The sequence below is a fragment of the Rhopalosiphum maidis genome, chromosome 2 (genome assembly GCF_003676215.2).
Source record: "Rhopalosiphum maidis isolate BTI-1 chromosome 2, ASM367621v3, whole genome shotgun sequence".
Lineage (NCBI taxonomy): Eukaryota > Metazoa > Arthropoda > Insecta > Hemiptera > Aphididae > Rhopalosiphum > Rhopalosiphum maidis.
The window spans coordinates 70,390,764-70,417,415 of record NC_040878.1 but is presented as its reverse complement, the minus strand read 5'-3'; the positions used below and the strand labels follow the sequence as shown (position 1 = coordinate 70,417,415).

General features: G+C 28.2%; 5 protein-coding genes across 5 annotated transcripts; 2 read left to right on the top strand and 3 right to left on the bottom strand.

Moving 5' to 3' along the window:
* Positions 1–6,534: 6,534 nt before the first annotated feature.
* Positions 6,535–9,938, bottom strand: LOC113553056 (zinc finger protein 830). Its single transcript, XM_026956181.1, has 5 exons — positions 9,612–9,938; positions 8,578–8,798; positions 8,289–8,494; positions 8,040–8,209; positions 6,535–6,772 (listed from the first exon to the last, which is right to left on the bottom strand). The coding sequence occupies exons 1-5, from the start codon at positions 9,731–9,733 to the stop codon at positions 6,625–6,627; spliced, it is 867 nt and encodes a 288-aa protein (XP_026811982.1). The 5' UTR covers positions 9,734–9,938; the 3' UTR covers positions 6,535–6,624.
* A 1,446-nt stretch (positions 9,939–11,384) lies between these two features.
* Positions 11,385–13,665, top strand: LOC113550904 (signal recognition particle 19 kDa protein). Its single transcript, XM_026952859.1, has 3 exons — positions 11,385–11,787; positions 11,863–12,119; positions 13,417–13,665. Exons 1-3 carry the CDS (start codon positions 11,744–11,746, stop codon positions 13,548–13,550), a joined length of 435 nt encoding a protein of 144 aa, XP_026808660.1. The 5' UTR covers positions 11,385–11,743; the 3' UTR covers positions 13,551–13,665.
* Positions 13,666–13,670: 5 nt separating this feature from the next.
* Positions 13,671–15,281, bottom strand: LOC113550902 (cytochrome b-c1 complex subunit 2, mitochondrial). The gene has a single exon (XM_026952857.1). It carries the CDS (start codon positions 15,162–15,164, stop codon positions 13,833–13,835), a length of 1,332 nt encoding a protein of 443 aa, XP_026808658.1. The 5' UTR covers positions 15,165–15,281; the 3' UTR covers positions 13,671–13,832.
* A 313-nt stretch (positions 15,282–15,594) lies between these two features.
* On the top strand, positions 15,595–17,035 carry LOC113550903 (proteasome subunit alpha type-5). Its single transcript, XM_026952858.1, has 6 exons — positions 15,595–15,802; positions 15,905–16,058; positions 16,128–16,306; positions 16,416–16,577; positions 16,644–16,790; positions 16,855–17,035. The coding sequence occupies exons 1-6, from the start codon at positions 15,734–15,736 to the stop codon at positions 16,930–16,932; spliced, it is 789 nt and encodes a 262-aa protein (XP_026808659.1). The 5' UTR covers positions 15,595–15,733; the 3' UTR covers positions 16,933–17,035.
* A 1,527-nt stretch (positions 17,036–18,562) lies between these two features.
* Positions 18,563–20,083, bottom strand: LOC113553368 (LHFPL tetraspan subfamily member 3 protein). The gene is made up of 3 exons (XM_026956675.1): positions 19,322–20,083; positions 19,010–19,252; positions 18,563–18,937 (listed from the first exon to the last, which is right to left on the bottom strand). Exons 1-3 carry the CDS (start codon positions 19,737–19,739, stop codon positions 18,726–18,728), a joined length of 873 nt encoding a protein of 290 aa, XP_026812476.1. The 5' UTR covers positions 19,740–20,083; the 3' UTR covers positions 18,563–18,725.
* Between the last annotated feature and the right edge of the window lie 6,569 nt (positions 20,084–26,652).

Here is a 26,652-nt window from a genome sequence, read left to right as displayed (position 1 = left end):
AAAGATAAGATTATAAGATAAGCACTATACAATAATCAAGTCTTTATTTCCCACTAAAATTGCCCATTTATTTTTAGGAGCATTCGTTTCAATTTTGGGAAGAATTTTTACGTGACCGAGGTCGTATAAAGTTTTTAATTAACGTCGGCAGTCGGTTTCAGCTAATCAAACTTTGAAAGTTTTAAATATTTTAAAATTAATGTCTTAAATTTTTGAATATATACATTTTTAGTTTTACATTTTCTTAAATTTTTGAATATATAATTTATTTGATGAAATATGAGAATAATGAAAATAAATAATTAATTATACATATACATATGCGTTTTTGTTTATCGACTTTTTTGGTGTCGAAATCATAACTGTGCGGTTTTTGGATACGATAATTTTTAAAATTGTGCGGTTTTAACCTACCAAAATTGTATTTTATCAAAAGTGTGTGGTTTTTGGAGTCAACGAGTGAACTAGCTAGGTACTGTTATATACATTTTTGAAATCGGATGAAGACTTTGACTATCTTATTACTTTTTTGCCTTGTTTTATTGTATAGGCCACGTTAACTGTAAAGCATTAATTAGCAGGAAGAAAAAAAATCACAAAATACATTAGTACAATATGTATTCGTTAAATTACTTTTCCCTTTCCCAGAATAATTGTATTATTATTTTTCCAAAAGCAAAAAATAATTGTAATTTGTATAAGACGTTACAAACTAATGATAATGAATATTAAATAAAATGATTTACAATAACAACTAGACAGTAGACACAGTATGAGTATTTATGGGCATATACATAATTGGTGAATATTAAAAATTTCCTGTTAACGGATTTGTTTTGGTTTATATGCAACAGCTGTGACGATGGTCTACTGAGGATTGACGGCGGCATAACGTACGACATTAACGACCTTGAATAAAACATATGTGGTATGTGTCTCCAACGCGACGGCGACCACTGCGATCGAACGGGGTGTGTGCACTGTGCAGACGGGGTGTCTGCGTTCGACGATGATGATCACCACTGTAATCTCTCACGGAGACAAAGAATGACAACGCCCGAGGCCCGACGGTCCGCTGTACAGCGTTTACGACGATAACGACGCTACTATATGTAGGTATGTGTTTGTATATATGTTCTCGTATTACGAGGCGCGTACGAATACACAAAAAATGTTTTAAGTTTTGAAATTTACACTTATTTAAATTGTAATTATTTGTTAGTTGTTACGACTATTTACTGTATAATTTTTATGCACGTTATAAATGTTATAAATTAATAACAATTATTAATTAAATGCCTAAATGTGTATTTAATAAAATATGCAAACATATTTTTGAAAAAATATAATATAAAATTATTTTAGTAAGGGCAATAAACCCTCCCAGATCTCCCTAATAGGTCTGAATGACTCGGTGGCCAATTAAAAATGTTACTACAGAGCCCCAAATTTTTAAGTTACCATCAGTATATTTATTGTATTGCAAGCATCAGTGCCGGATTAAGAGATTTGACGTCCCTAGACCCATATAACATAGCGTCCTTAAAAAAACATTTTTGCTTATCAACAAGTAACAAGTAAATTTTGCTCTAATATACTTATAAAAAAATTTCTTGTATAATTTGTTTGCAAAATTTATTTTTTTTTAAACATAATTTAGTTAAATTAAAAATTATATAAAATTCAGAAGAACAATTGTAATTAGATATTTAGAATTGTATTTAAAAAAAAAAAAATGATCAATGACTAAAAATTTAAAAAAGTTGTTGGCTTTCTGGACTTCTTGTGAGCAAATTCAGCTATATTATATTAGAATAATCCAAAGTTCAAAGTAGTTCATTTTCTATGTTTAAAAGAGATAATACATTTAATTTGGTTTATGTAGTTGTTGATCTTTAATTGGTTTTTATCTGTTTGTGAGCCAAAAAATAACGTTCTTTTGAACAATTTGTGAGTATTTTAAATAAATAAATCTTCAAAACCATAGTTAGGTTACGAAAAATGTAATAGTCAATTTCGTATTTTTGCCACTTGTACTGGATGTTGTAGATAGCGCCCTTTATATGATTTAAAATAAAGGTGCCCCTAGACCTGGGCCTGCTTGGCCTATGCGTTAATCCACCACTGATTGCAGGATTACAAAAAATATGTCCCATAATATTATAGTTATAGTATTAATTTATACTTCATTACACGAAATATCGGTAATAGATTCTCGACGTTGGTGTAGCTAAATAGCCTATTCGTAACGCCGTCTTTACTGATATAAAAATTACACATAATATTATTAAGGCGTTAGGCTGTTAGAAATAACGTACTTATTTTATGATTTAAATAAATGATAGAATGATAATTATAAATAATGATTATTTAAATCCTGGAAAAATTACACACTTGTTATATATTGCGTAGAACCGTAGACCATTTACGAAAGTTATACTTGATATCAGCCAATAAGTTACAGCAGTTCATTGATCATATATTCATATGAAGATTATAGAAATTACCCATAAACTTTACCTAATTTTAAAAATTCTTCAGAAGCAGAAAACATTATTTGTCTGTCTTTGCTGTCTTGTCTATGTTTTCTTTTCAGTGAATTTGTCAAGTTCATTTAATATACATCAATTTAAATTATCGTGTGCATATTAAAAGTAAGTAGTGCTCATATATTATTATCGGCCTAAAACGATCGTTACATTATTACTAACTTATATTTTATAAACATAATATATACAATAGGTCATAATATATAAAAATATTAATTCTATATCTTATAAGTAGGGTTGTGAATTTAATACACTAAAAAACCTTAAAAATGCATTTAAAGTGTCAAAAAAATGCAATAAAATATGCACTTTAAATGCAAAAATGTATAGTATAAAATGCACTTAAAGTGAATTTTAGTTTAATTTTTTTATTTATATTGATATTAGTTTATTATAAGTATAAAATGTATTTATTTAATAAAAAAAAAAAAAAATTATAAAAAGATTGATTACATTTGAATTTTGAATTTGAATGATTCTTTTAATAATGCTATTCACCATAAAAGGTTTTTAAAAATGTTAATTGACAGAATTCATTAAAAAATATCGAAAAATGAACTAAAAAAGGAAAATATAACTTAAAAAGGCAAAAGAATTCAAAATAAAAGTTTCATAAATTGATTTGTTGTTACATATAATTTATAATGATATATATAATCATTGCTATAATAACATTGTGTTTATTAGGATATCTAATTGATTGTCTCTTAAGAGGACGCTATGTGTTGGTTCTGTCTTATACACGCTAACATAGCTAAACCTTGTTTTGCGCGGAACAACTTTACTCCCTCGATATTTTAATCAAAACAATCAAAATTATAAAACCCATTGGGAAGAACTTTACCTGTGACGTAGCGTTTTAATTTTTTTGGTAACATGAATGCAATTGAAGTTATCGGTTGGAGAACTTTAGGTTATTTCCATTTAATTATTAAAAATTATTGGTTGCCATTATTAAAAAAATTAAAACGCTACGTCACAGGTAAAGTTCTTCCCAATGAGGTTTATAATTTTGGTAATTTTGATATAAATATCGAGGGAGTAAAGTTGTCCCGCGCAAAACAGTTGTTAACTATGTTACGCGTGTATAAGACAGAGACAACACATGCGGGTATAGCGTCCTCTTAATGATGAATACCGGGACGATTACCTGTATCGTGGAGCACACAATTACTACGCGTACATGTTTTAGCGAAGAGCAAAATATAGTGGCTTACTAATTAACAATAATATTATTAATTATAATTATCAAATTATTATCATTACCATTCGATATATATTAGGTTTTGAAGGTAAAATAAATAGTAGTCATGGCCAAAAAAAAACAATCGAAAATTCGATCTTTTTTTCAAAACCTCTCTATTTTCCCTTCCTAATTCTTAAATTAACTCACAATACCTTTATCCTATATATTATTTTATTTTTAACTCATTACAAACCTAATAACTATTGTCTTATTTCCTTAATATTTAATATTGCTAAAATTTTTAAAATGTACATTTATACAAAACTAATTAACTTTTTTTAAATTAAAAGGTGGTAAACTAGAAGTGGTATACTTATACTACTTATTCATATAAATATTCCATAAGTAATAGAAAACTCAAGCCAACAATTTGAAGCTGTTGAAATGAATAATGAATTGATATGCCTCGTAACGATTTAAAAAAAAAAAAGTTTTTAAAAGAATTAAAAGTAACTGATGACGAGAGGATAGAGATTGAACGAAGAACAGTTGGTAAATTAGACAATGAAGATTGGATAATTTATAGAAGATCAAGACTCACTGCATCCAACTTTGGAAGAGTTTGTAAATTAAAACCTACGACTTCCCGTACAAACTTAGTGAAAGAAATATTGTATTATTCATTAACTAAAGGAAACAAACACACAAGTCATGTATAAATGCTGTAATGTGTAATGAGCATACTATACAATATAATATATTGTTCATAAATTTATAATTTAAATGTAGTACCTAACTTGTAATAATATAATAAGCCACTTTAAAAATGAATACCTAAATCAAATTGTATTGAAAAACAGTATTTCACATGAAGAAAAAGCAATATTTATATGTTTATAATGTTTAATGTTTTAAAATATGAAAAATAAACTTAACCAACAAACTCTTAAAATTATTATATTAACTATAATGTGTGACTGTATAGAATTATAATATGGACTCGCAAGTGAGAAACCTGCAAGAAAATCCATTCAAACAAGACTAAAGAAAACGATAAGTTTATCAGGTTTATTTATTCATAGAACCCTACATTATTTGGCTGCTAGTCCAGACGGGTTAATATGTGAAGACTCGATTTTAGAAGTAACATGTCCGTCGAGTATTAAAAAATACACATCGAAGGAAGCGTTTAACCTTGGAAAATTAAGCTATATAGAGGTCGGTGATAAAAGAGGAGAATTTGTTTTAAAATGGAATCATGTATTTTATTACCAAGTACAAGGACAACTTAATAGTTCCGAAAATAAATATTATTATTTTGTTGTTTGGACTCCCAAAGGTAAATAATGTAAAAACCGGTTGAAATTCCGACAGATAAAATATAAAAAAGAAAAAAAATATCGATGAACAAAAGTTTATTATTAATTAAAAATAGTTTGTTATAAAGTAAATATTGATGAATTAAAATTAATGTATAAAATAAATTTAATTAAAAATATAGATGATTTATATACCTACTATATTATATAGATATGCAATTCCACGTAAAAAATCCTAAACAGTTACATATTCACAATTTCAAATAACAAATTTTAATTCATTGGTCACTACTAATTTTTTGTTCCGATTTCAATCGAAGTAAAACCTTATACCTATATAATTTCCTTACTTTTTTTGTTCTTTATGAAGTTCTTGAAGAAGCCAAAAATATAAATAAAAAAATATTAAATATGTGAAACACCAAAATGACATTCCAAGTTAAAATATGCATATTAAATGTCAAATGTTAACTCTTTTACCTTCTCAATATGACACTTGCCTTTAAAATTGTAAATTAATTCCAAGTTTAAACACATGATTAACTGTATACTGTGGTATATTTTCAGTTTCGACCGTTTTTTCTGGCTAATGGCTCCCAAATAAAAGATAGAAAATCCGACCAGATCTTTATTAATACGTGACGTGCTAATTTTATCTTAACCGTTTATTGTACAATACACCTATTTGTATTGTATAAAGTGACTATAGTGAGATACTGAGATAATAATATTGCTTTACAGTTTATATTATTAAAAAAATACAACAAATAATATATTTAATACACTATACACTTCAACATTTGTTTTTTTGACGGTCGATATTTTGACTGTCGGCGTTCCGTATCACAGTCACACTAAAAAATGTATATTTTCTTTTAAAAGTTGAAACAATTTAAAAATGTTGTTGTTGTTACTCATTTTTAACTTGTTTATTATTAAATGATTATGTTATTGGCAGATTTTATAATAGACAAAATACTTAGAAATATATCATTTTGGAACAAAAAAATTAAACCTTTTATTACTAAATTTTACATGAAGTCATTACTCCCAGAAATTATTAATCCAAGATTTAAACGAAATTTACCAATAAATACAGGCATTTCGAATGAAGTAGTTTAATACAATATTATTCATATAATAAACTAAAAAGCTTATTTATGCTTGTATAAATTATAGCTATATACTATTATTATACAGGTATTATTATTATAATTAACCATAATTTATATTTTAAAATATTTAACTATTTTCTTATTCAAAAATAATAGCACACATATTTATAATAATTGTATGCACATAAATATAATATTATTTAATTATTCAGCACTATTTCTTATTTTTATTTAATGTTTTTAACTTTTGGACTGGTAGGCAAATACATATATTGCATATACCATGAATGGTAATGAAAAATAGCTATTATTTTAGCATGTTTTTATATAATTTACAACTATATTGTTCAAAAATAATAGTTTAAGAACTTTAAGACATTTTTATTATAACTGTATACACATAAAAAAAATATATATTTAACATAGTCTGAACTATAATATCATATTCAATATTTTCATTTTTTTGACCGCCAATCAATAAACTCGTCCATATCTGAACCATCAGATTCTTCGGCTTCATCTGATTCATTTTTAATTTCCATGATATTCATATTTTCTGTAGCTAAAGCAATTTTTTCTCTTTTCTTCTCCAGTTCGATAACTCTATAACATAAACAATATAATATAATTAAATTAAATGAAAATACCAATAATTACTTGTTAGTAAATTTAAATAATGAATATGAACAATGTTACAAGGCCAAAGGATAAACACTTCTTATAGTATTAATAAAGGATAACAGCTATCAATGACGCCAATCTATATTTCATGTTATGGGGAAAAATGCTGGTGTTAGACCCACCTGCTAAAAAAATATTTAGTTAGTTACGTTCGAATAGTACTATATTTACATAGATACATACAAAATACTGCATAACAAACTATTTTTAATTAACACCCATCCACCCATAAATAGTTATAGGAAATTTTCCTCAGTTCATACTTGTATTCAGCGCCACTGACAGCTATCGTTATAACCAAAAAATCATTAGTTTTGATCACTATCCTGTTCAAAAGATGCATATTAATAATAATAGACAAAGAAATGCCGTGTATGATCATCTAGTCTGTATAATATACAGAAAAAAAATATATAATATATTATATTTAACTATAGACTGTAGTTTTCAATAACTAAATCTTTTGCTAAAAATATTTTTATAAATTCAAATGTTTAGTACATAGGTACTTTTAAAAATACTAATTTAAAACTAACCAACTACATATTAGGAATTTATACTACACATTATGTAGATCAAATATCCATAGCTAACTTATTGCCCATATTTTTAAACTTTAACCAATATACTTTTAAAACATGAAATATCCTAAAATATTATCACAATTGTGACTATAATAATTTATAGTTTATACAATTTAATTATTTATACATTTTCAATATTAACTATCGTGTTAAGGGGATTCGATACCGTGATTTTCTGTTTTTGTCTAATGCACGCGCGACATATGATTTTAGATGGATCCTTTGCCAATCATACTAATTGATCCAATGAATCGATAAGAATTCTGAAAACAGATTTGAATTTGTCATCAAATCTATTTGAAAATGACTTTCTCACAGCTTTGATATTTTCCACCAAATTCCTAAAAAAATTATGTTAAAAAAAATTAAAAATTACGTATTTCAATTTTTGGAGAAGTTAAAATCAAAAAGTCAAAAATCTGGGAAAGTCAATTTCAAGTAGACACAACAACAAATTCAAATCTGTTTTAAGAATTCTTATCGCTTCATTGATACAAATGGTATGATTGGCAAATGATCCGTCTAAAATCCTACGTCATGCGTGCATTAGACAAAAACAGAAAATCACAGTATTGAATCCCTTTAATAATTAGAATTAAACACACTTTGACCAATGTTTGATTTGTTCATCAATTTCTTCTACTTGTCGCCCATAAGTAGTTTCATCTTCATTATCTGCCATTATTTGTTCAGATAACATGTTCTCTTCTTTAATTTCTTTTTGAAATTTTATAAATTCTTCATCAATTGAGCTGACATACTCCTCATTTCGAATCTAATTAAACATAAAAAACAACATCACGTTTACCAATGATTTAGGTAATAAAATTATTAATTAACCAATGTAGACCCACCTTAGCATCTAACATAGGATCATCAAAAAATCCTTTTGGAAGTTCACCTTTATCAAGATTTATATCATCAATATTCTCTGTTTGTTCATCCATTTTTTCGTCAGTTTCTTGATTAACATTTCTATTTTCTGATGAAGTTGGAGTTGGGCTTTGGAAGAAATCATTAGGAACTCTTTCTGGTGGAGCTTTATAATTTTTTAAAATACCTAAGCAAATGTATTAAAAAAATATATTGTTTATTTGAAATTAAATGCCTATTAATATACCTAGATAAGGAACTTTAATTTACCTTTTAATTTTTTTGGTGGAACAAAACTTTCTTGTTTAGGTAGAGTACGTTTTAAACTTTCCGTAGTCACTGCTAACCTTTCAGTCATTTTTGATGACTCTGGTTTACGTTTGGAAATGTTTTCCTTGTGAACCTTGGAAGAGATATGAACACTCCATAAAGAATCATCTTTTATGTTTAATTTGCACACAATACAAGACAGTTGACCATTTATGCTATATGTTTATACTAATAATTAAGGATTTTAATTCAACATTATATAATCCTACACTATTAACTATAACATTGATTATAAATACCAGTATTCATTTTTTTTTTTTATCAATGATTTTAATAAATTAGGTATATAAAAATTAAATTAATATTGATAAACTATTATACCTATAACTAATATCTTTACTTTTAAATAAAATGTACTAGTTATTTAGCTCATTGTAAAAGTAAAAAAAATAAAATGTTAATTCATAATTCATATCTTGAGAAACAACTAATTGAGTGATTATGAAAAGTACTTTTACTTATTTAATTCTATTTCATTATTTTACTAAGCTTAGAAATTGTTTTTTTTTGCTATAAGAAAGAAATGGGTTGATCTGTTGTTTTTTTATATAATTATTATAAATTTAAACATCAATAAGAATAAATTCATTAAATTATCAATAAACAGTTCAATAATCCCTATTTCTTTCTCAAAAAAAATTTCTAAGTTTAGTAAAATAATGAAATAAAATAAAATAAGTAATAAATTAATAATTTTATTCTACATTAAACATTGATTTGTAAAATGTAATATAGTATCTATATAATTTCACATACTTAATTATTATATAAATAAAGAATGAGCACAAGATAATATTTCTAATTTTGTAATAAATGGGCAGACTACACATTCATTAAAATAAAATTTGAAACTGCAACAATGTACTGTATTTAAAAATTACATTTTAATATTCCTGTACAATTAGTAATATGGTAGGAAGTTAACATAAAAGACAATCAGATGATAATATTTGATTACACAATTAAAAGGATATTTTGCCAATGGTGACTCGATTTTCTTTTTCACCCTTTGAGTCTGAAGTTTTTGCTTGAGCATTAATAAACGCAGCTCATTTTGAGACACTTGTTTCTTTTTCGCAGCACTCATTGATGCCATACTTTGCACAATTTATGAAAAACTCACGAATCAATTAACGACAACAATACGAAAAAACTATCGTTGTATATTTAAACTTAACATACGGAAGGTAACTCATACACGAAATAAACATAGCATACTTGTCTATGGATATTATATTACAATAATATTATTATTATAACTAAACAGTAAACAGTAAAAATTCAAGTTTTAACAACAGAAATACAAGATATAAAGTTTAATCAAAATGGAATGAGATAAGGAAATTCATGACCACGGCCAGGCAGTTAGCAAATAGTACAGCCCACGGTATTGTATCTTGAACCATGGTAACTGTTATTTTGTCTACAACGTGGTAAGATTGTTTTATGGATATACAATATAATATATATATCATGATATATATATTGTCATAACCTTGTAGTCATAGACTTATAATATATAATATATATATGTTTATAGGTCTATGCTTGTGGTACAACATCAAAGAGCACTCCCAATTGCTATATTTTCTATAATAATGATTTTCTTTTTGGCGGTATTTTAATATCAAATATTGATAGCATCAAATATTAAAACTGTAAAGTCGCATTTATAGTTTGTACTAAAGTTTACAAGCAAACTAGATAGTTTGCTTGTCAACTATCGTGACTAAATTTAAAATCTAAAAAATTCTTCAACAAAATAGGTTTATATCGTCACAGGATACTCAAGTAGTCTAATAAGGTATAGAAAATCTGTTTTTAAAAATGTTAAATTATATATTGTATTATTTAGAAAATATTTTAAATACTGTCTGGAACAGTATGCTTTTCTATGTTAAAGTAAAATAACATTTTATATCTTTTATCTTAATATAGCACTGAGTACAACATTAAACACTATAATCATCACTAGGATTTTTGTTACAACATACTGGGTAGGTACTTATTGAATAGGAGTATAGCCGTATTATAGGACAGCAATATCAAGTTCATCATTAACATGATTTTCAACATGTTCTTGTCATAACTTAAAATAATGATGGACGATGGTATAGTGTCTGGTTTAAGCCAGTTAATCTGTTATTTTCTTAATATGCTATTTAATTATTTAACATAATTTAAAAGTGATAAATGAGCACTGACAATCCAAACTTCACATCTTTAAAATTAAAATAATAACAGGTATAAATAATGAAAAATCTGTTATAACTTAATATATTAATTAACTATATACATTGATTATAAATAGTATTTATTATTTTTAATTCTATACATTGTGTAATTGTGAATTTATTAATAAAAAAAAAGAAAAATCTTTTGGAAAAGGAAAATTATATAATGAAAAAATCTCCGTTTTTTATGCAGCAATTCGCCATTCTGCGATCTTAATTTACAAAATCCATAATGAATGAGTAACTTATTATGGTCAAAACAAAAAAAAAATGTAACTAACAAATTCGGAATTTCAAAAAAATAATAAAGAATAAAACGACTCGTTTAGTCTTGAGTGTGGTCGTTTGGACCACGATTAAAGAATTTTAGCTTTATCGTGGTGTAACTTTAGGCGATGATAAAAACCATGAATTAAAATTAATTTAGTGATATTAGGTAGCGCTCGTGCGCAGTTTAGAGCACAGCTTTTTAAAATTATTAATTTTTCATTTATCCACACATGTAGGTACCTAATTATTTCTATTTAACTTTGCACTCGTGGCAGATTTGGATTATTCACACAGTCACCCTCCACTCCACCAATTCATTACATTATACTCCCTTCAAACTGTGGCCGTTTCTGTGTCGTGTCACTATATAATATAGTTCATTCCATTGATAATAATATTATATTAGTCCCGCCGTGATATCACAGTCCAATATTAATGTTAATCACAATATCATGATAATATATTGTAATGTTTCATACTAAAACATTTTAATATCAATGATAAATACTAAATAGTAATAGAAAAGTTCAACTACCTATGATTGTATATTAGTAAAAGTGAATTTCGTTTTATAATTTTAATGTTTGTGAGTTAATAGAAAAATGTCTAGCATTTACGCCGAAAAGAAACCAAGTGATCGGTCCAGGTAAATTAGTCTATCGATTCGGCCTGTTTCTGTAGATTGACACTATTAACCGATGTTGTTTTCATAATTATGCAGGTGGATATGCATATACCCAGCGTATTTGAATAATAAAAAAACGTTGGCCGAGGGACGTATCGTACCGAAAAAATTTGCAGTGGAAAATCCTACTTACCAAGAAATTCTCGAAGTGGTTAAGGCATCTGGTTTCAACGCTGAAGTTGAAAACAAGCAGTATTCCCGTGAATGTAGCAAGGAATGGCACTTTCGTGGTCGGATACGTGTGCAACTTAAAAATGATGACGGAACACCTTTCAACCAAATGTTTCCTTCGAGTGAGTTTGAAAAAATTTATAAAAATGTAAATACTAATTTCAAAAACAATACCAGAATTTCAAGTAATCTCTTTTAAATCCATAATTTATTAAAGTATACAATCATTCACAATGTAAGTATTAAAGTATATCAATATATGTAGGGTATACAATAATAGTAAATCATAATAAAATTAACTATATAGTGCGACCAAATTAAGACGATGACCTGATCTTAACTTGGTTGTGCTGTAATCACATTATTGATATTTTTAATCATTTCAATAATATGGTTTGGTTTTTGTTTGAAAACCATTCAATGATTTCATTGTTGTTCATAGTCTTTGTTAGTTGACTCAGTATTTAATAAGAAGAGTATGTTAAATTGTTAATACTGAAATATTAAAGTTCTTAACCAGTTACTACGCACTTCAAAGCTGATAAGCTCCATTTACATGTAGCAGAGATTAAAGGAAGAGTTAAGGTCACTTGTATTCATTTATATAAATTCGAATAGACAGTTTTTGAAATGTAAAATTTCAAGTCTTTTTGTGCAATTTTAGTTTTACTTCTAATACCAGCTAATTGTATACCTATAGTTCTTTTCAATAGACAGTGCTGATACCAAAAACATATAAGTAATAACCAATCCAAAATAATTTTTAATAGAAATATATAACATTAATGATGATAATACCTAATGTATTTGGGGCTAAGCTCCCACAGTCATCCCCCACTGATCTACCCATGTACAATTAGTTTTATTTATAAAATTTAAATATAATATTAGATATGTATATACAATAGAATCCGCTTATTTGGGACACCACATAAAGGGGACAACCACTTAATAGGACAGATTGCATAGTCCCGAACGAATGTATTGGTTTATTAGTTATTGGGTTAATCGGGACAGTCGGATAATGGGGACAAATAGGTCCCAATTAATTAGATTCTACTGTATTATTAAAAAATATAGGTTTATTTCTTATTTTTATAATAAATTATTTATAAAGTAATAAAGACCCTTTTCATATAAATTATAGTGATTCAATTTCAATATACATTTCTGTATACTAACTTTAAACTGAATTCAATATGATATTTATAATCTTTTAATTTACCTTTCTCCTCAAAGTTTAGAGATGTTTTGTAATTAGTCATAGGACTCTCCCAATAGCAATAATATACATGATACTTTTCATTATTGATATCACATTTATTATTTAGTTTATCCTTATATTACGTAGTTGAATTAATAATTCGCCTCGTGATTTACCATTAGACAATAATTTATGTATACTTTAAACCATTTTAGGAGAGAGTTTGATGAAACATTGTGGTGTACAAATACCAAAACTAAAAAGTCGTGTTATGAAAGTAGCTGGCCCTGAACAACATCAAAACAAAAATGAACCAAGTGGAAGCAAAAAGAAAAAAGGTCGTAAATAAAATGCTGCTGAGAAAATGGTTTTATTTAAGCTCTTTTATATTATATTTTTTGTCGTCTTTTTGTTATGAATCAAGTTGTGAAAATTGATTATAATAAATAAATACAATATTAAAATTGATGTTTTATTTTTATTTATTTTTTTTTTTATAATCTATAAATGTATTTAATTATAACATGGACATTTAGGTAAATGTAAAAAAAAAATTTCATTTAAACAATAAAAGTGTTTTTAGAGTTTAATATTTTACTAACAAAGGTTTACGTTAAAATTAAACACTAATTTACAAATTATCCAAGTAAGGTGTAGTTGCTACATTACCATAACCAGCCAATGATAACTTGCTACCTGCTACTTTGCCGGCTGCTTTCTTCACATCCTCAACAGTAACTGCTTCAATGGTAGCGATTAACTTTTCAAATGGTATTACTTGTCCAGTGGTAACAGCTTGGTGAGTAATATTTTCTAGAACTCCAGCACTAGACTCTGATGCTGATACAAGAGAGTGAATCAATTGTTTCTTGGCTCTGTTTACTTCGGTTTCAGTAACTGTAGGACTCCTTAAACTATTTACCGCAGCCTTTAGCACACTACTGACATCTTTACCATTGTATGCTAACAAGAAACCAAAGAGACCAGAATCTGAATAATTATAGTTTATGGCGGATACAGCAAAATTATCCGAACTGTTTGCTTTTAGGATATTTTGTTCCAAGACTCCTTGTCCGACTCCCCATTTCACCGATGATCCTTTGCCGAGTAAATATTGAAGAACAGCATATGAGGCACTCTGAGAATCTTTATAGCTTACCCCTTCACCGACAACGGCCAAGTATGTAGAGTCCAATGCCTTAGACTTTCTCACGTCACCACCAAAATATTTGGCTTTTGGCGCACGGTTAGCATCTCCATTGGGTAAATTCAAGTCTTCTGAAATGTGCACCAATGTGTCTACATCAACGCCAACACTAGATATAATAGTATTCTGATTATTGAAGTTTTTCTTGACATAGTATAAGAGATGTTCCGATCCCAATTTCTTGATGTTGTATTTGGGCAAAAACACTGTGTTACCAAGAGCGTTTCTGTACGCAGCTTTATGAGCCAAATCCAAAACCCTGAGTTCGGGCGATATTGTCAGCAGATCGTATTGTACGCGTTTCAAATTGTCAGAGAGTTCCCAGGGCTTGAACGTCTGGTTCGAAATGGATTCAATGTAATATTTCAAACTGCTGACAAGATTGTCCTTGTGAGCTTCGATGGTGTACGTAATCGTCTCGCGATCGGAAGTCACATAGTAATTGGTGCCCAAGTGACCTAAGTTTCGTATGATCGAAAACGTGGACGACGATTCGGTGCTGAGTCCGGCAGAGCTGCGAACGAGATGAGCGATACCTGCGTTTTCAGGGTCTTCGTACCGGGATCCGGCTAAAAAAGTCACCGACACCCGTCCGATCTTGGTCGGGTAATCGGGGACGGCTACGACCAGAGAGTTATTGGGCAATTGTTTCGTTTGCACCTGTGGACCTTTGATGGATAACGCCGCAGCCTTGCTGGCGTAACAGCGTTTGGCGATGTTGTTCATCACGGGAGTCTTCAACGTTGACATCGACATTTTATACGAATTTGTTGGTGAAACGATTAATTTTGATCTTGAGCACAAATGCGCGATTCAGAATTAGAAAAAAATCGCGTTAGGGCAAACTAGTAGAGAACGAAAACCAATGATTGAAAAACAGCTGAATTGATAACAAGACACCCATTTGTTTACACTCTTTGGAATAATTTTATTAAAATTCGTAATTATAAAAAAAAGCAATAATAATGGATTATAAATTCTCACGAAAAATACAAAAAATTAATTATTTATTTCCATTTCCATTATTCTATGCCATAATAATACAAAAGTTGTAGTTTCTCTGTGGTTTCTCTATACCTGACCGGAGTATAGTAAGTTAGTAAAAATTGAACTATCTGTATTATCTTTGTTATTTAAGGTTAGGTTATCATCACAAACAACGAATTTACGACAATGATAGTAAAATTAAACCTAAGCCGCTTTTGCAAGTCATACGATTGAATTTTCCATAATAGTGTAGTGAAATTTTGTATTTAAATTACATTAGTGTTAAAAAAATTCTATTTGTTTATTTAAATTTCAGAAATTTTCTCAAACTCATAATCATGTTTTTAACACGTTCTGAATATGACAGAGGAGTAAACACATTCTCTCCAGAAGGCAGACTCTTTCAGGTACAAATTTAATTATTTTTTATTTAATATTCTTGAGTTAAATAATGTTGAATAAAATATTATCTTGTTTTCTAAATTATCTTTATTATTCAAATTTATTAGGTGGAATATGCAATCGAAGCAATGAAATTGGGTTCTACAGCCATTGGCATTTGTACATCTGAAGGTGTAGTATTAGGTGTAGAGAAACGAATCACTTCACCACTAATGATTACTAGCAAGATAGAAAAAATCTTTGAAGTTGATAAGCACATTGGTATGTAGAAAACTAAAAGAATTACTTACAGATTCTTTAACTATAATACAAATACTGGATAACTTTCAGGTTGCGCATTTAGTGGGCTAATTGCAGACTCTCGTACAATGGTTGAAAGGGCTAGAGCTGAGTCACAAAACCATTGGTTTACATACAATGAACAAATGAGTGTTGAATCTGTGGCACAAGCTGTCTCTAATCTAGCCATACAATTCAGCGGAGATCATGATAGCAAAGAACCTGCGATGGTAAAATATAAATTATCGACATTATTTAAATAAAATTATTATTTTTAAATTTTTATGATTTATTTATTTTTTAGTTATGTTATTATAAATTATACCATTTTATTTTTAGAGTCGTCCATTTGGTGTTGCAATAATATTTGCAGGTATTGACAATAATGGTCCCCAACTGTTTCATTTGGATCCATCAGGCACATATGTTCAGTATAATGCTAAAGCTATTGGGTCGGGTAGTGAAGGTGCCCAACAGATATTGCAAGATAAATATCACAAAGTACATATTATCATGAATTTAAAAAGAAAATAAATTAATGTTATCGTTTATAATTTTTAATCATAGTCTATGGGATTAAATGAAGCAATTAATGTTATTTTGAACATTTTGAAACAAGTTATGGAGGATAAACTCAGTCCTACAAACATCGAAATTGCTACTGTGACACCTGATAAACTTTACCACATGTTGGATAAAGAAGAACTTCAAGAGGTTAGTAGTCAATTATTATAAACAATTTATATTTTTAAATATATTAAATAATTTTATATTTTAGGTGTTTGATAAGCTTGTACCTTTCCCTGAAGAAACTAAGGCTAGTTCATCAACTGCTGTTTCTGGAACTGTCGCCTAAAATACATTTTGATTATAAGACAAAAAATTTAAAAAATAAAATCATATTTCATTGGTGTATGTATGTCACTGGAGAAAAATTATACATTTAATATTTTTCATGATATGTTTTAAAAATTCTTGATTTTTCCTACAAGAGTAACTAAATAATATTAAAATTTACATTTTTCTATATGATAATACTTAATAAGTAATTTTTAGGGTTGATACGTTTAGAAATTAATTTAAAAAAATAGCAGTTATTTTGTCCATCAAAATAACTGTTTATTTATAAAAAAATAATAATAATAATTTTTCAATCAATATTTTTTATTACACGATTAATTAGCTTATATAATACTTAAGTTTACAGAAATTAATTCAAAGAAATTAAATTAGATACTTTTTTATAAGACAAATTTTCTATTTTGGTTATGTAACATGAAATGGAAAAAATTTATAATACTGGATTTTTTTTTTTACTTTATTAATCCTCATTCATAGAAAAACTATTCCTTCATTACATCAATATTTATACTTTATAAGATAGTTACGAGAAATAATTTTTGGAAAATAATACCTGAATTTTGATTACTAGTTTGGATATGGTTTTAAATTACAATTAAATATATATTTATATACTATGTTTATTTCAAACTAGTCAACTAAGTCATATATTTTGTTAACCTTGTATATGATATACCTTTTGGCTTTTTTGGTATAAATGAAAGATTGTAAGATTTATTTATTGGAACTACAATTTATTTGATAATACAAACTTAAGGTAAAATACCATATTTTGTATCTTAAATTCAAATCTTTTAAACCTATACAAATTTTTAATTGGATTTATTCATTGTAAACCTCGAGAATTTCAAAAAATGTATAAATAAGCCATTGGTACAACGACTTATAATTTTTATGAACTGGACTTAAATTTATTTTAACTTTAAGAATCTAGGAAAATAAATTAACAAAAAATATCAACATTTACTAATTAGTAGTTATAAAAATTAATCACTTTATGAGCTGAATTCAGTATGATTATGAAAAAAAAACATACTTGAAATGTACTTACCAAGAGAGGGTCTGATTTATATTAAACTTAGTTTTTTTAAATGTTGAACTAAAGTTTTCATTTGTAATGTGAAAATTATTAATCATTTTCCTATTTTATTGATTAGAAAAGTTTCATATAATATAAGAACTAATCAGAACAACAAAAACAACACATAACTATCATAAGTAATGAGTATAGTATTTTATTTTTTATCTAGTAAAATCAGTTATAATAACATAGTTCACAAATAAAGGTATAAAAGTATAAATATATAATAGTTATAACTGGACGGACTTCATAAGTTATCAAAATAATATTCAATGTTTACTTATTAAGTATTAATTTAAATAACCAAACAAATGAAAATATTGAGATTCATAGTAATACTTAAAAATATTGGATAACTTTAAAAATAAATTGCAAGCAATTTGTTCAAGTAATACTAACAGGTTTTAAATATAAATAAAATAAAAATTCTTTATGTTCAAATAACCCCAAATTTTTTAAAATGATAATGACATTTAAAAAATAATTACATTTATAATACTTTAAAAAAACTATATAATCAATAATGAAAATAATTTCACTTCAACATTCCAATTATAATATTAATTTAATTTAATGGCTAAATCTTTCAAACTAATAATTTAATATACATAAAAATATGTAATAATGATTATACCCTGTCTTATCTTCATTAGCTATTACTAAAAGAAGAAAACTTAAAAAGTATCATAGTTTTCTCTAGAAATTCATTAGAGTTGAAAATTATGAATACTAGATGAAGCATACTCTGGTCTGTACATGGCACCTTTATGAGAGCGACCCGTCCTGTTAGAAAATTCAGAAAATCGATCTTGATCCATCATTGGCTGTGGCATCAACATAACTGGTTGCAAATTCAATGACTTTCTAGAACCAGCCATTGATGCACTACTGTCACCCAAATATCCACTATTGAGCTCACCTAAGGAAAATAAAATGTTTTTTTTAATGTTGTATTTTATTTATGTGTATTATTAAAATATTAATAAATTACCTTTACGCAAAGTAGATGCATATAAGGGCTCCGGTTGAAGTTTTATATGCCTAGTAGCTAAAATAAACGCCAACGCTGATAAAATAAGTGCATCCACACTAGCAATGACTGCTAATAAATATGCCCAACGAAAAGTACAGTCGCCAAGACTATAACTTTTAGCCTCAGGACCACAAGTCTTCTGAATATGTGGTGAATCCCAGCCCATTGGAAAAACAACAATGGACGAAATCAGACATCCAGCTAAGTATAAAATATCATGTCAATATCATAAAAATTAGGTCAGTAATTATTATGAAAAAATTTACATACCAGATAAAACGTGTAGCCATGCACAAATAAGGTACACTGTTGTAGATTGAAAAAAGAAAAACAACAACAACATCAGCACAATAATTATGGAAATGCACACCGATACACTACCAAAAATTGCAGACACTCTTATGGCTACACTAGGTATATTGGATAGATCTTCCAGCTTTCCCTGGCAGTCCTCGACAGCAGCCGAAACACCATTACCAAAGTAACAGCTGCTCCATAGCCCGAAACGAGCAGGATTTTCAGATGTTGTGGTGTCACCAATCCATTCTGGAGTGATGAAGGCCACTGCTACGATTATTGAATAGCAAACTGTGAATATACCCCACAAAACGCCTACCGCTTTGGCATTACGCACATAGTTTGTGGCGTACATTTGCGACGAGTCCACATATTCTATTTTGGAACCCATTTCTCGGATTCCAATCGAATGAAAATCACGCGACGTAATGTACGTAGCGTTACTGAAACCAACACATATTATTGCCAAGTCGGACTCACCGTTATCAAAAACGATTCAAGCAGAAATTTAATGGTCCAGCTGGCGTCTCGATTCGGTGAATTTCAATAATTGTCTCAGTAAGAATGGACAGCGATGTTTGACGCTCAGAGAGGAGACCCACTTATTTTCGCATAATAAACACAATATCGTTACACATTATGACGGTGGGGACGAACATCACGAACTAGCGGAGTATGGTCTAATTGTCTACAGCATTGAGCATACTACAATTCTACTAGAGTTGGGAATTTGATTTGGACGAACTACGAAGACATGGCAAAACATAGATAGTAGTTTTGATAAGAAATTTCATGGAAGAAGCGCTTCAAATATTATTCATATTAAAACGATACATGGAATATATTATAACAATAATTAATAGATAATAATCTATAAATGGCGGAAATATCTCGATGGAAGGAAACCAATCTAGAACTATAACTTAAAATTTAAGTGTAAAAATACGAAATACCTACAACTTTAAACTATATACAAAGGAATCCACAGCGAGTTTCTAGATTCATATACAAAATCATATTGTATTTTTAAGACATATACAAACAAGGTAAATATGTGTTGTATACCTACAATTTTGAATTTTTTGTTTATACTACAGTTTGAAATAGTGTTTTGTTTGTTAATAAATAACAAATATCTGGTTAAATTGTGTACGTGTTATATTATGCGTTAGATATATCATATCCTATCTATGTCTAGCCATATAGGTTGTATGATGGATGATCCAATAATAACGCAAGACACTCATTATTTCAATAACTATTAACGCTTATGTAAACATGTTTTTACATAAGTAATGTTTATTGGTTAAAAATACAACACTTTTAAAAAACAAAATGATCTGTTTTACTATTTTTTACTGTTATAATTATGACAACATGCATTTTTTTTTTCATTCCTTATTCCAAAGCAAAATATGTTTTGTAGATATAGAGGTAATAGACGGAATTTCATTTTGAAATTCCATGTTACATCAAAATCCAAATTGTTTATCACTTAGCTAGAACATTTATTATAACACTGTAATTGGAATTAAGCACTGAAAAATGTTGGCTATTACAGATAGCAATGAAATTTGTATCAGGAACAAAAAATAAATTACCTGACCTACAAATGAATAGTATGATATTTATGCACGATTAAATGGTTTAAGATATCTTAAACCATGTATTTATGTACATTTTTTTTAAAAATGCGTTCACGCCTGGTCGGCAGGCAACATACATGCAGTAGCGACGGCTCGCATGAGTAGAAACGTGTCACAGTCATGAGGAGTAACCATTAACCTCAGACAGACCATAGACGACCGTCTTTTTGCAGTGGTCGTCTAGTTTGTGTAATGAAGCGATGAACCTTAAGACTGTCTTGGCGGTAACTCATCTCGTTGTGGATACACAAACAGAACTTCTCACCGGCGTCATAAGCGTCATCACCAATAAGACTGCAGAACTCACACAAGCTTTCAGGTTATTATTGTTGGACCTTGGATACACCACATGCAGTCTCATCACCTCCATCACTGTCTGTTGCCGCTGTGTCTTCGTAACCTGCTTGGGGAGAACCTTTGCGTCCGGTTGCCGCTACTTCGCCGAGCCTTGTTGTCAAGTCAACCTCGCGAACTGTTTCCGCTGTGGGTGGCTTTGCAACTAGTTAACACATTACTACATCAAGGCCAGTTTTCGATTCGCCTTCTTGGCTTTTTGATGATGCGAGTGACTTGTTGACGCGTTTATCGTACAAGGAACGTTTTTACTGAGACAAAAGGTTATGACAAGCGCAAAAAAATACATAGGTACACATAATTGTTTAAAAATAAAAGCAATACATTATTTATTGCTATCCGGTCAGAAACTAAAAACCTAAATCTTTTTTTTCTTAAACATTTCAAGTGATAAAATCTAATATTTAAGCGAAATATATTATTTGTAGGTAATTGAAACTTGTTACTATTATACGTATACATAATATATTCACATTGATTTACAGTTCATCGGTAATGAATTATATGTTAGTAATAGTTAATACATAATATATTGTATACTTAATAGTTAATATTATATACTTAGGTACTTGTAATATTATGTTATATTAAATATTAATAACAATGTTGTATATTATAAATGTATAAACTATATATACACTATACAGCCATACAGAAATAATAAAAATATACTTATGCTAAAGGATTATTGTTTATTTGTATATGAATATAATATGAGCAAGTACTGTGCAGTCTATAATGTACTTATAACCTATAGTTATATACATTATATATTGATATATATTTATATAATCTGTACGATTCGTAAGTATATTACGTTGATACCTAATGGTGGGAACATTTTGCAGTCCCAAAAACCAATAATATATAAAAAATATTAATATATATAGGAACATATAAGAGTATAGGTATAATAATCATATGGTAAATATAAATATATATAATATTATAAATCATAATATAGGTTATAAGTGTGTAACAATAGTACAAATTATCACACGCAAACGCACCGTAATCATTTCGGTTATGCCGTTTTTGCCGCCGTGTCCTTCCGCCACGCAATAAAAATACTACTTGGGTAAAAGAATATAATGTCTTCCCATTTCTATTTTTTGTTCAATGTTTTTCAACCCTATACATGCAGTACAATTATATGACCGTTATTATTTCATCTGACGGGCTCGAAAAAAAAAATAAAAACAGGGTAAAATTATGTACAAGGGACTAATCCGTGTCCGAATTGTCGCCGCCGCCTATGCCGCCACCGTATTTTATTACGGCAATTATTATTAATTTTTTTTTTAAACATCCATAGGTAATTGTACCCGAATTAAGTACATAACGTGCGCGGTGCACAGAGATCGGGAGACGATCTCGTTAACCCTTTGCCACCGGTTTTTATGACCTATATATACCCATGTATATGTATATGAACCGCTGGCGCTATTGCAGTGACACTGCTGCAAGTACGTATTATATGAATGTACATATATATATATATATATACATACATGTCATATATTATATAATAAAGACTGCGCAGAACCTCGAAATGATCAGGTGTGTGTTTCTCGCATAGAAATCTCTTCTCAACAGTATAATATACTTCTATATGTCTACGGTCTACCCCGTTTATATAGCCCGGAGCAGGACAGTTGTTTAGCCCGTTCATCCCTTATTATCTTTATTGTTGTTATGCGCGCTCACACCCAATTAAAATACCACCGATATTATATACTATATTTATAATATATTATATCAAGTTTATCATTGTGTAGTTGTTGGACGAATTAAATGAATAGTTTGCCACCGAAATAGGGTTGTCAGAACTTGGTGCCGTTTTATACGTAGATGCAATTAATTGTCGAGGTATCTCTACCTATAATATGCATAATGTATCCGATAGAAAGTATGAAAGTCCTTATCTTATTTTATGTATTAAAATAGTATAACAAATACACAGATTTGAGATTTGATTGAATAACGTTTTTTGTCAATATAAAAATGTATCTCTAATTTAACATTTTAAAAAATATGCTGTGAAAAATACGTAACACACCACAACTAAAAATATTACAAAAACCAAATTTTTAGGTCAAATAGAATTCAACATTAGGAATTTCAGATTACACTACCTATTATATAATATCTAATGTCTTACTATAATAATTTCACTATAATTTTTCTTAAATTTATTATCAGGCATAACCCATATTTTTCTTTATGATTCTGATAGAATAATTTTTGAATGTAATTCTCTTTTAACGGTGGGATTTAATGAACATATATATTCATATAAATTGGTGTGAAATATTAAGGTATGCTAATACTGCTAATTTTATTATTTTATTTATAGTTCATATTATATTTATTCAAATCAATAATAAACGACAGTAGTTTACAAATTATTGGTGAAATAAATTACTTATAGGAAAATCGGAGGTGTTAATTTGGAGCCAGAGGGTACTAAGCACATATGATTGGGAGAATCATCCCCTAAGTGCACCTATGATATTTAGTAACTACAACCAAAAATATAATATATTTTGCATAAGTAAGTTGTTTTGTTTGGTTATTTTAACAAATTAATTATGGTTAGCCTAGCCTAGTGTTCTATGTATTTAACATAAGAATCTTGTAATCATACAAAAATAATTAGTTAATTCCAAAACACAAGAAATATTCTCTTAACAATAATGGGAAATAACATTTGCTAGGTTTATAAAAACATTCTTATCTATCCACAAACATTGTAATATTTTCTGTTATGATAACAAAGTGGTATTTTGTTGAGAGTATATAATTTCTGTATGCATTACAATTAAAGTTTAGTTACAACAACAAACAATATTACTATTACAACTAGTAACGGCCAACCAGAATTCATTCGTACGTACAATTAAAATGCTGCTGTCCCTGAGCCAGCTACTTTTAACAATCAAAGCTCGCTGCACACGACGCTTGTTTTTCTGCTGGTTCTCGTATTGGGAGTTGTGATGGCAACAATGATGGTTTCGGTGATTGATAATGACGCATTGCTAGCTCGGTTGCGTGAATCTACACTGAATTTTAATGATAGATTATGCGCTATTTTTCTTGCTTGATAATTTGGTAAATTTGTTCATAAACCAATCAAAAAATAGAATATATCCATATTTTTGTTAGTAGAACTAATTTTTTTTCAGTGTAGGTAATAGGTATACATAATAATAAATATAAGCCGTATATTCAATGAAGTAGTAAAATTCATAATCAAAATTCCACTAAAATTTATCGATCCATTTTACAGTCCTCTCATTCTTAAAAGGGGATCAGAATCCTTTAATTCTTGGACCTACCTAAACTTTCAAGATATGTGGCACCTACGAAAAAAAATTATGAATAAACAATACTATTTGCACATAATTATGAAAAAATTATACATAATATATAATTAATTTAATAAATATTAGTACAAATTAAATCATATAATATGTCTATATCACAATTTACAATTAGGCATCACTGTGGCGAATTTAGTATTCGTTTATCTTTAACACACAATAATCTTTACTATCGCACAAGATTATAACTAAAAATAAAAATAATATTTTTAATCATTAATTAATAAGTAGGTATTAGTTATAATATCTTCAATAAACAGAAAATTATAAAGTTATCTATAGTACACAATATGTAGAGCTCTTAAATTTATTTTCATAATGTTTTTAAGTTGAAAATTTCAAAATTAATTAAAAATAAAAACATATATATTGTATAAATTAATGACTATTAAGGATATAATTATAATATATACTTTTATTAATATAATTTATAGTTGGATTTAAAGGAAGCGCGGTTTAATTGTATATTAATATGAATACGAAACATAGTCTTCATTATGTCAACTATTAATTTTATGTAACGATAAAAAATATGTAAGAAATGTATTTTTTTCATTAATATCTTAAGATACATTTTATTTCAGTGTATTAGTTATTAATTATTAAAGGAGCTGGAGCAATATACTGTTTTTCATGTGTATAGATCAATAAGCGGAAGAAAAATAAACATTTTTCCACCAGTTTGATTAATTTTGTAAATTATGTTTTGTCCATATTCCCTTTTTCTAAGTTTTTTCGGAAATTAATTTAAATTTAAATTGACTGCTTAAAATAAAAGACAAGTATATATACTAATTTATTTTGAGAAAATAATTAAATTACTATAGGTACATTATACTACACTGTCACACTGACTAAAAAAAAAAATAACTAATTCCAAAACAAACCTAGAGTCCTAGACAAATGGCAAACGAATAAATTTATTTTTTTTCTACATAATATTAATCAGATGAAACAATATGAATTTTTCTTCATCTTTTGCTATTAGGTAATGTTTACATTAAATTTGTATTACGTTAAAATATTATAAAGAATTTAAGGAGTAAGGAGTAAGGATCATAAGCAATTATTTTTCTATCCGGTATATTCTTATTGCTAAAATTGTAGTTTATAACGTCATGATACGTATCATATCATTGTACGTATCAACGATACACATTATATATGGACAGGCATTACACAGTTTGCGTGACACATCATGTCATTGGCTCACAATTATTATTATATACAGCCCGTCGGATCACACTGGGAAATTACACGGTCGGCGGGCTGGTCTCTTTGATGACCGACGGTAATAGATTACATCGGACAATTACACATTGCACGCATGCCCCACACGGGCACACGCACATATAATACATACATTTATAAATGTATTTATGTGTGTGTGTGTTAGCTGTACGATCTGTACTTAGACACTCACAAATATAATATGTAATATGTATGCGACAAATTGAATTCCGTGTGTACCGAAAAATTGGACGCTCTTCCTGCCCGACTGGTTTAACCTTTGAAAACTCTTTCGGGACTAATCGTTTACGATCACATGGCGCCGCGGAGTTGGTTTGTAATAATAACTAGGTATAGTTACTTTTGTTGTTGATTTTTTTTTACATTTATTGTTATTGGCGAACCTATTACCAGTTACCATTATAGTATTGTATTGCTTATGCGGTTAGTGATATAAATCTATTTAATATAGATTCAATTTTTAACTTCAGATTTTGTATAAAAAGAAATATTTTCATATTATTATTATTAGAGAACGCACTCAAGTAGTTATATAGATACGATGTATAGAAGAGAAAGTTTACTTTTAGTTTATTTTTAGTAGACACCTATTTAAAAAGTATTAAAAAATAACAAGTTTCAAAAAATGTAGATAACCCACAGCTATAATATATACGCTTATTAACCTACC